General features: G+C 47.4%; 1 protein-coding gene across 2 annotated transcripts; it reads right to left on the reverse strand.

Annotated features, from left to right (window-relative positions):
- Positions 1-4,439: 4,439 nt before the first annotated feature.
- Positions 4,440-9,978, reverse strand: SPATA19 (spermatogenesis associated 19). Of its 2 annotated transcripts, none has more exons than XM_025893877.2 (7): positions 9,817-9,978; positions 9,591-9,647; positions 8,994-9,086; positions 8,722-8,813; positions 6,200-6,277; positions 5,836-5,924; positions 4,440-4,622 (listed from the first exon to the last, which is right to left on the reverse strand). In XM_025893877.2, exons 1-6 carry the CDS (start codon positions 9,892-9,894, stop codon positions 5,858-5,860), a joined length of 465 nt encoding a protein of 154 aa, XP_025749662.1. In that variant the 5' UTR covers positions 9,895-9,978; the 3' UTR covers positions 4,440-4,622; positions 5,836-5,857. The 2 variants fall into 2 exon arrangements, with proteins under 2 accessions (XP_025749662.1, XP_025749661.1); XM_025893876.2 differs by having other exon boundaries at positions 5,851-5,924; positions 9,817-9,977.
- Positions 9,979-10,634: the final 656 nt, after the last annotated feature.

Below are 10,634 nucleotides of genomic sequence, written 5' to 3' on the forward strand. Positions count from 1 at the left end.
TCCAGACATCCAGGCCCAACCCCCTGAACGTTCTGCATGCCTTCCTATGTGGTGTTCTCCTTGCCACAGCCTGGCAAAGCCTCTGCTTCAGTGTCACTTCTGGTGGGAAGTCAGCACCTTTCCTCTCAAGCAGAGAAAATCACTCCCTCTTCTGCTTTACCATGTATATACACTTTTGGCTTATTTACACACAACGTTGAAAATTTGTTTGTCAGCCCCTCCACCACTCTGAGCCCCCTGAGGCTATGACAGAATATTCATCTGGGTATCCCCATACTCTAGTACGGTGCTGGATATAAACACTCAATAATTTTTATTTGAATGAATGGCCCCTCTATAGTTCATGTATATGGATGCGAACTGTACCCATCATTAAACTAGGATACTCAAAGGCCTTCCATCTGTTTAGGCTTCCCAAATGGTGCTAAAATCTAAATCCTGCCCTGCACGCACCCTGGGACTACGCCAGCCTTCAGAAATGATTTCGTGTGGACATGGCGCCATCTGGTGGTTTCTGGCAAAACAGTCTCTTGGAGAGTGAAAAGGGCTTTGTCCCTTCGCTAAATTGTGACGGAGCCCCTGCAGCTCTGGCAAGGTGCGTGCCACTCCTTGCCCACCCAAGCACTTGAGTGAGGGGCTGGGAAGGCAAGGTCACCTCCAGGACTGCTGAGGAAAATCTGCTTACTTCTCTACCTCTCGTTTGCTGCAACTGTCCCCCCCAAAAGGACAGGCTCTTCCTTGCCACCAGGTGCCACTTTTCCACCAAGACTCCCACCTGTCAGCCCAGACCTGTCTGTCCATCCACCTGCTTGACATCACCACTGTGATATCCTCCAGGGGCCTGACTCATTACCCAAACTTAACTCATCTCCCCCAACTGATACCTCCCTATCTGAGCAGAGGGCAGCTCACGACCAGCTGCGCCAGGACATTTCTTCTCCCCCATTCTCCAGCTCCCACACATCACCAAGTCACATTTGTCCTGTCTCAAATCCATCGGTTTCTCTGTGTCCCCTCACCTTCCCAGGGGACCCCTCCTGGGCTCCCTGCTGCCACCCTGTACCACAGGCCACCTCCACAAGTGTGATCCCCTTCTGCCCCCAACATTCCTGCACTTTCCACCTCTGCTAGGACAAGGCCCCCAGCCCACATGGCCTGGCCCTAGCCTCCTCGCAACAGCCTCCTCTCTGGCCCTTCTCCCTCCCGCTCCCATCCAGCCAGAGTGGCCTTTTGGCATCATGCTCCTCTTCATCCTCTCACTTGCCTCTGCTCAGGGCTGTGCCCCTGACCCCTGGCTGGTTAACTCCTACCCTCATCCTTCTTCCTCCGCCTCCTGCCCTAAAGCAAGCAGACAAAGGGAGATTGGGAAAAAGAGGTGCTGGAGAGGGAAAGTGCAGGCACTCCTGACCTCTGGGAGTAGTGGGGCAGGGTGGGTGTGGACCTGCCCTGCCTCCACCTCTCTCCCTCTACAATGCTGGCTCACCACCACCATCAACCAAAACGACCCCTCCCCCAGCTTAGCAGCACAGTGGAGTGGTTAAGGGCATTGCCTCTGGCATGAGATTGCCCGGATTCAAATCCTGGCTGTGCCACTTAATGGCTGTGTGACATGAGGAAGGCTATGTAACCTCTCTGAACTTCCGGTTCTTCATCTGTAAAATGGGGGTGATGATTTTTAAATCATCAATAATAAATCTGTTTTTTTCTCTGATTAGGGCAAGTTCCCATTATATATATAGTACTTCTCCTTTAAAGTAACTGTGAAAATTGTGACTTATAGTTTGTTTAAAATTTGTCTCCCCTGTCAAAATGAAAGTCCTAGCAGGGCAGGGAGAGGGTGGGTCCTGCTCACTGCGGTATTCCCCAGGCCTAGCCCAGGTCCACACATAATATAGCAGTGTGGTTGAGAGACGAGGCTTGGGAGCCAGAGGCCAGGCCATGTTCTCAAGTAACTCAAGATACCTGGTGTCATGTTGTCTTCTCTCAAATGGTAATAGCATCTACATCAGAGGGCTGCTTGGGTAGTACTACCTGGCACACAGTAGGTGCTCAGTCCGTGCTGGCTGTTATTCTAGCAGACACTCAATAAAGACTTGAATAAGACTTCCAGTTTCTGGTCCAATATGTAAAGAACTTGGAAGCCATCACTCCCATTCTCACAATTGGGAAAAAAGCCAAACAAACCAAAACCCAACAATATTTCCTAGGTCCATCAGAGAATTTAGGTCATAGGGCAAAATGCTGACCTGAGAATTGGAGAGACAGACGTGTTATTATGGAGAATCACAACTTCGCAGATACAGAAACCTCCGGGAAACAGCACCAGATTAGGGAAGCTTAAATATAATTGATGAATTGCTGGAGGCTCACTGTGGACAAGCTTGAGATTTAATAAGTCCAGGGTTCCCCAGTCTTAGAAGGCCCCCAGCTTCCTGAATTTTGCCTCCAGGAGCCCCACCAGGTTCTCACAATGAAGATCAGAGAACCCCTCCCTCCTGCCCACTTCAGCAAGGGGAGAGGAAAATAGCCATTTTGAAATATGTCCAGAGCATTCTGTTTTCCTTAACAAAGGCCTACCCTCAAGACAGACTGTTTTTCTAGAGCTTACCTAACCTGAGGGAAGGACAACACCCAACTCTGGCCCCCTCTGGCCTTCCTTTTTCTCCTGAGGTGGGGGCAGTGGAGGGGGAAAGGCAAGGAGGACAACAGGCCAGGGCCACAGGCTCACTAAGAGACTGAGGCCTGAGCAGAGGACCCTCCACTGTCCTCTTGGCCGCACCACCACATCAGCAGGCCCCTTTGTAACCACAGGGGATTTCAGCTGGAAGAACTAGAAGCCTCAGGCCCTATTTAAGAAGGAACCTCTAGGGAAACCTAAAGACAACAAGGGAGACAAAAACAAGAGCACAATAAAAAATGTTAATCTCTAATACTGCAGCTGCTGGAGAGCGTAAACACAGCCGAACTCCTAACCAGTTAAATATAAAACCTCACACTCTCTGCCTCCATTCCTTTACCCCTGCAGCATATCTGGCTTTCAACAAAACATGATGCTATATGATACAAGGTAAAAAATAGTCTGAAGAAACAAGGCAAGCATCAGAACCAGACTCGGATAAGGAAAAGATGTTGGCATTGTCAGACTTGGAATTTAAAACTGTGATAAATATGCAAAGGGATCTAATAGAAATAGTGGATGACACACAAGAACAGATAGGCAGTGTAGGCAGAGAGAATGAAAACCCTACAGAAAAATCAACAGGAGATGCCAGGAATAAGAAGCCCTGTAATAGAAATGAAGAATGCCTTTGATGGACTCATTTGGAGACTAGACACAACCAGGGAAAGACTCGATGAGTTTGAAGAAATGTCATTAGAAAGTTCCTGACTGAAAAGTCAAGACAAAAAAAAAGGTGGAACAGAATAACTTAAAACTGTGAGGCAATTACAAAAGATATAACACATGCATAACGAGAATACCAGGAGAAAAATGAAGGGAACAGAAAAAATATTCAGAGTAATAGTAGTTGAGAATTTTGCAATGGCGGACCCCATGCAACAGATCCAGGAAACTCAGAAAACTAAGCAGGGTGAATACCCAAAACTCTACACCTATGCACAGCATATTCAAACTGCAGAAAATCAGACAGAAAAAAGCTTGAAAACTAGAGGAGGAAAAACTCCTTACTTAAGGAGGAGCAAGGATAAAAATTATGTGACTTCACTTCAGAAACCATGCAAGCCAGAAGAGAGTCAGACACATATTTAAAGAGTCAAAGAAAAAAAAAAAAAAACCTAGAATTTTATGTCCTTCAAGAGTGAGTAAAAATACTTTCTCAAACAAAAATCAAAGGAAATGGTCTCCAGTAGACCTGCCTTGCAAGAAATGTTAAAAGTTCTTCAGAGAGGGGAAATATAGGTCAGAAACTTGGATCTACAGGGACACCTGGGTGACTCAGTAGGTTAAGTGTCTGCCTTCAGCTCAGGTCATGATCCCAGGGTCCTGGGTTAGAGCCCCAAATCAGGTTCCTTGCTCAGCAGGGTGCCTGCTTCTCCCTCTACCTGCCACTCCCCCTGCTTGTGCTCTTTCTCTCTCCCTCTCTCTCTCTCACATGAATAAATAAAAATCCTAAAAAAGAGAAAAAAGACAAGTATCTACATAAAGACAGGGAGAGAGCTAGAGAAGAAATAAAGATAAAATAAATACTTGAGTGAAACAAACAAACCACACTTCCCCCAGTAAGTCCTCCTGTTCTGGCCCAGCCTGGCACCGCTTCTAGTGTTCCAGGAGCACCTAGCATGGTCCACTGATACAGCTCTGTGCTGGCCTGGCATCTCTGTCCCCAAAAACCTCTGTCCCCAGTCTATGTGTCCCCAGAGTCCAGTCCACAAACAGCCTGATGAATGAATGAATAGTAAGAACTCGCACCAGAGGCCAGGACAGTGATTAAATAGCTTGTCTCTTTATTAGCAGTTCAGGGGGAAGATTCCGGTGCTGCCACTGTCACAAGGAAGGGCTCACCTGCCGGATTCTTTCTGCCCAGGTGTGGTTGCTCCTCTGGTCAAGGGGTGATAGACTTTCTTCTGACACAGGCTGTTCCTTGACCCTGAAGGACATGAACCTGGGAAGCAGAGGAATGCCCAGGGGGCATGTCACAGAAGCGCAGGATGGCTAAGGGGCTTGATGATCATGCCTCCGAAGCGCACCAGCCCAACATTCCTAGAGCTGCGTGTAGAGCGGAAAAACCCACAGAGGGAAAGGACAGTGGTGCATCAGACAGACCTGGCTCTGCTTCTTCAAACTTCAGAAGACCCTGCAAGCATCCCAGATTCCTCATTGTCTTTACTATTAGTAAACAGTTGACATGGCACATCATGTCGTTTACTAAGTGCTGATAGCCATTTTCCTCAAGGCAATGTTCTGAAGTCTGAGGAAATTGAGGCACGGCGGCATAAACCAACTTACCCAAGATAGAGCTGGACTGAAAGACAGTGTCTACTCCTAAGGCTTGGCTTAACCTCTGCTGTCTGTATAATGGGCATGAACAATGCCCTCCTCTTAAGGTTCTTTTGGATCAGGTAAGAAATCTTGACAATGTCTCGTGCCAAACCTGGCATTTGGTAAGTGTTCCATAAATGCCAGCACTCTACTTCCATGGCCTTCCTTTAAGCATGTTGGGGGTAGACTGGGTCTAAAACACTCCTTCAGCCCCCCATGACAGCCAGTTCAGTCTTCATACTTGGCAAGGGTGCAGTAACCTTTTCCTGAATGAATGGCCTCTGTAGTGTATTGCCTGTCATTGGCCTTCTACCTCCCAGAGCTACGTAAATGGCCACTGTTATGATCACGGGTACCCAGCGCAGGCCAAGAAGTCATAGAACCCAAAGTCAAGGCCCTAATTGGTGGCAGGGCCAAAACCTATGTGCCCTCATGGCTGACCCCGTGCTCTGTGATCTTGTAGTTCATCGTGGGGTCAGTAGACTTACAGCAGCAATGCCTGGGCATGTTAGAAACGCAGTACAGCAGGCCCCCCACAACATACTAACGCAAGATCCCCAGGTGGTCCCTAGCCTGTGCATGATTGAGAAGCCCTCACAGTGACACCACAGCTAGAAGGGTCAGAGAGGCCAATCCGAACTTGACTTGGAGTCCTTCCAGAAATTTAGGAGATGCACTGCAAGAGCCTAAATAAGGCAGTTGCCCTATCCCCCACTCTCACCGGCCGCAAGTGCAGGCCCCCTCACCAAAGGAAAGGCTAAACCTTATTATCAAGCTTCTGCCCCAGTGCACTGTCTCATGCCCAGGCTCACCATCTCCCCTGCCCAGCTCCTCACCTGTCCGCCTCTCACCTGTAGCTCAGCATTCTGCATAGGAATTTCTGTTGGGAGTCCCCTGAGATGATTCATCCATAAGGTTGCCTATGCTGCAGGGACAGAGAAGAGCAGCAAGGCAGATGGGAGGCGGCCAGATGGCAAAGCCTGCCCAGAGCGCACACCCAGAACATGGTATGGAGCTGGGGTGACCAGTCAGCCACTGCCCCATTCAGGCCCTGGAGCAGAGTCTTACACGAAGAGGCACTCAGCACAGAAGGGTTCCAGACACAGTCAGGGAACCTGCAAAGGAGAGGCCAGAAACACCCCCACCCACCACCCCCTGACCTTATTAGGTGTACAAATCAGATAATCTCCAACAGCTTACCTTCTTCTCACCTGCTCTATTCGGTCTCGCATAATGTCATTCCTCGCCTCACTCGGCACTTGGAAGATACGGGTATGGCTGCAAAACACCATTCAAACATTGGGATTCCCGAGTTTCTCTTTCACTAGGCATAGCGAATGGGTTGGAATCATACAAACGATAGTTCTGGCCCTGTCACCCTGAACCTTTGAGCTGGTCCTTCACTTGTCTTGCATGAGGCACACAAAGATTGTTTTGTTTTGTTTTGTTTTGTTTTGTTTTTTGCTGTCAATTTACCCCTGAGCCACCCAATAATCCTGGGCAGGTAGCAAATTGTCCTAAGAAGAGTTGAAGAGACAGAGAGGTTAAGTGCCTTTACCAGAGTTGCACATCAGGTCAGTGGTCTTGTAAGACATGGAACTCACCCCTTCTGAATTCCTCTCCAACTTCCTTATCAGCTCTTTATGACCTACACTATGCCATACTTACCATGGTTTAGAGATAATTCTGCAAAAATCTGCCACAAAGAACCTGAAGGCCCCTCATCACTGCTGTTCTGTTCTATTTCACCATGCCGACTTGCCTTTGTCTCTGTGGTCCAATTCATGTCCTCCTCAACTCCATCCCCCTCTCCCCCTACAGACCCTCCATTCCAGCAAAACCAGTCTGTCCACTGAATCCCCCGTTTTTGCCTCTATTGTTCTAGGGGCCCTGGGACTTTCAATGTGAAGACAGCATTGATACTGCCTCAAAGACTTGAAGCCTGGAGGTGATAAATATGCTCATTTATCACTCACAGAAGGTAGAGCTGAGTCAGTGCGCAAAGAGAGGGGTAAGAAAGAATAAAGGGATTCCAGAAAAGAGAGAGATTACTCCCAGCCCAAGGCCCAGAGAAAGGGCTACAGCCCTGGGCACTGGAGGCCAGGTGGAATTGGCCAAGTTGCCAAGGCTTTTGTGACCTGTGGAAGCCCCCTCCTCCCCACTCCTGTTTATTCAGTCCCTGCCCAGTCCATGGGTCAGTCCAAGCAAATGTCCTGCTAGAAACCTTTCCAGGGTCCCCCAGGCGGCAAAGCCTAGAACTTGCACAAGCTGGGTCCCCCATACTATGCTCTTGTAGATACTCCTCATGGCTTCTCTGACATTTTCTCTAATATTCACACACCTTATTCATCTAGTTCAGTTTTATCCCTTTGAAACTGGGGACTCCCATCTTCTTTTCTCTCTCTTTAGAGGGCCTAGCAAACATCTACGAAAAAAATGAGTATCCGCTGATGCTTAATGAAGGGATGTGTATTCCCTGACTATATATTTACTGAAACTAATAAAAGAGTGCCAAACCCAGTGGACTGGAGGGGGGGCCAGGCACAGTTTATGGGTTTAAAAAATCCACAGAAAGTCCAAAGTGGAAAAATTATATATGGATAATTGTGATTCCTGTAGCTTGTCTTCAAAGCTTCAACCTAGTTATGCCATACAGCTAAGGTCTAAAAAATTTCTGAAGATGATGTTCATATTATCCAGACCAAAAAACTGCCAAATGTAGAGTTCCATTCAGTGCAGCCGTGTCAGGCAGGGACAGGCTCCCATGTGTAAGGCTGTGGCTGGATTACAGTCCCCAACATTTATGATTTTAGAATACAGTTCCCATCCAAAAAGTCTTTCCCGGGAAGGTCTCAAATTCCACCATTTGTCACTCCTTCCTGAGCATTTGAATCCTGTTTTAAAATGCTAATGGCACCATAAGGGGTAAACACAAGAAAACTGGATATCCCCAAAGCAAAAATACATTTCTTGAGAAATGCGTCCTCCTTGATAGAAGTGAACAAAGCTGGCGATGGGGACATGGGAAGGAAAAGAGTACAGAAATGAGAGAGAGAGCTCCTCCACATTTTCATGGAGGACCTGTTTAAACCTGTAAGTCTTCTGCTGAGAAGAGACCCTGAGTGAACACAGTCCTGAAAAGGAAATAGGGAAGCTTATGCCAGAAGAAATGAGCCGGCTTCCAGGCCCAGCTCCCTCCACATTGGGTCTCAGGCCCTTTGGAGCCAGGAAAGGCAGAAGGAGGTATTCTGTGCTCCAGCAAGCATGGTGGGAGGCTGGCAAAGCCACCACAATGTGGGGCACAGAATTCTAGCCTCGAGCGCTGAGAAAACTCCTCTCACCTCAGCTGCAGATGAGGGCTCAGGCTTTTGCATTTTAAGAGCTTATTTTCTTTTAGCTCTTTAAAGTGCAGCCACTTCTGAACAAATCAAGTGCAAAAGTAACAGAAGTCTGAAATTTATTCAGAAGCATTGAAGAAATGGTGAGCAAGCCCAGTTTTGCAACCCTTGAAGTCATGTTAAAACTTAGGAATGAGCTGGGCTTTCAAGATAGCAAAAATATTTCCTTAAGACCCCAAAGTAAGGCTGAAAAATTTCTCAGCCAAGGAAGTCAACGTCTCTAGAGAAGAATAGCCGTGAGTTTGTGTTGGCAAGGAATCCCAAAGGTGGGGGACTTGTGCTTCCCTCCCCACAACTCCACTCGGGGCAAATGAGAGGCTTTACCTCCATCTTATGAACTGGATTCTTGTTCTTTCCTCCAGGACCTCTTGACTCTGGTTTGCCAACAAATCAGACTTTGAGAGATGGTGCTTCACCTAGGAAATCAGGGTAGTGTGCACATGATTACTGTCCAGCAAGGACACCATGGCCAGGATGGAGCCCAGCCTGGACAAGCTCTGCCCACTAGCCCAAGACCCTTTTCAGTTGGACCTTGTGCCTGCCCACCTCCCTCTCTGCCCATTCCCCTAGGATGATTGTCTCAAACTCTCAATTACCACATCTCTGGTGACATGTACATCTTGGCCATGGGTGGGAGGGCAGTTGGTGGACATCTTCTCCTTTATGTCCTGGGAAGCTTCTTCTTCAGTCTGAAAGGTGAGCAATTTCCCCTGAAAGTGTTGTTCTGTATCTGAGCCCAAGTCTGTTTCTTCTGCCTTTTCCTTATTTTCCCCTCTGTCACAACACACATGCCACATGTCCTCGCATACACACTCTGTATCTCACAGTCCCTGCAGTAAGCGTGTCTATTCCTACCTTCCTGCAGAATTCCAGGGAACTCATTAAGTCCTTGGTCCTATCCCAAGGCATTCCTGAGACACCCTGTAGCTGGAGATGACACATCTGAAACCCCTCATCCAGTATCCTTAAGAAGAAGGGTTGGGATAGTGGTGATTCCAACACATCTCTGACAAGGACACAAGCCCCAGCATCTTCTAGGACATTTGGTGAATTAGACACAGCTCTAGGCAAAGTGTTTAGCAAAGAACTTGAGTCACCCAGCTCTAAGGGGAAAGGAGTCCAGATTCCTGCACCTGAGGAAGCCAGCTCTCTAGAATTTGGGGTACCCTGAGTCATAGAGAAATATTACTCACTTTTTTCAACCAGTGCTGTACTACAGATACAGCCTCGCTTTCTACAACTTCAACATCCTGCAACAAATTGGTAAGTTAATGCCTCAGAATACCTAGAGACCCAGCCCTCCTCCTCCATCCTTATCCGGTTATGTATTATAAGATCTCTTGGAAGTGCAGTGGAGAGCTCAGAAGGGAGCAGATAGATGAGAAACAATTCCAGGTAGCTACCCCCAGCTCTACTTACTGAACTGGTTTTTGGTGGGAAGGGGAACCCTGCACCTTTCCGGGTGAGAATGTACACAATCCATGTTGTAATGATCATCTTTGAACTTATGCCAGGCCTCCTTCTTGGCTCCCTCCTTCCATCGAAGCTGCCTGAGAACTCCTCTGGAACAAGGAGGTCATTGATGGGAGCTGCCCACCTGATTGGCTGGCCAATGATGATGTGACAATGGCCTCCTTTAGTCTCCGGGGTCAGAGTGGAGATGGAAAAAAGAGGTCAGGAAGTATCTGCCTTCGTGATGGCCATAGCTCAGAAATTGGAGAGATAGGGGGATGGGAACAAAAAATAAGATACAACCAATATAAACCTGAGGAAGGCACAGGGGGAAATTACCAAAATTATAGAGATTTGGTTGGGGCAGGGGGATTATGGCTGGTCACCCAGTTTTAAACAATGCTGAAGCAGAAAGACATTCTGTGAATCAAAAGAATAAATTTGTAACAAAATGAAACGGGCCCTCTAGAAGTTGATTCAAACAATGCCACAAGGTACTTCTTATTCTTACATACGGGGGAAGAAAGAATTTGTCCACCCCCTCAAAAAATCAAAGATAGAGGGACAAAATTCCCAACAAGGACATTTTCTTTTTTTCTACTTTGTTTACACCAGTGATTCAAATCATAAACAATAATCCAAACAATTAGAGGTATAGAGTAAAAAGTGCAAGTGCCATTTGTTATAAAAAAAATAATTTCCTGATGATTTCCAGTGGACTGCTGCAATGGAAGGACAGTCAAGGTGAGGTGAAAAGGAGATTGTGTTGTGACTTCAGAGTTGGG

Source organism: Callorhinus ursinus, unplaced genomic scaffold (genome assembly GCF_003265705.2).
Source record: "Callorhinus ursinus isolate GAN/ISIS: 27379988/994484 unplaced genomic scaffold, GSC_fseal_2.0 scaffold19, whole genome shotgun sequence".
In the NCBI taxonomy this organism is placed as follows: Eukaryota; Metazoa; Chordata; class Mammalia; order Carnivora; family Otariidae; genus Callorhinus; species Callorhinus ursinus.

Excerpts from the sequence above, each read along its gene's own strand:
- SPATA19 (XM_025893877.2), bottom strand. The coding sequence starts at position 9,894 with ATGATCATTACAACATGGATTGTGTACATTCTCACCCGGAAAGGTGCA. Across the intron at positions 9,648-9,816 it reads TCCCACCAAAAACCAGTTCA|GATGTTGAAGTTGTAGAAAG; the intron begins GTAAGTAGAGCT and ends AATTTGTTGCAG. Across the intron at positions 5,925-6,199 it reads ATAGAGCAGGTGAGAAGAAG|CATAGGCAACCTTATGGATG; the intron begins GTAAGCTGTTGG and ends CTGTCCCTGCAG.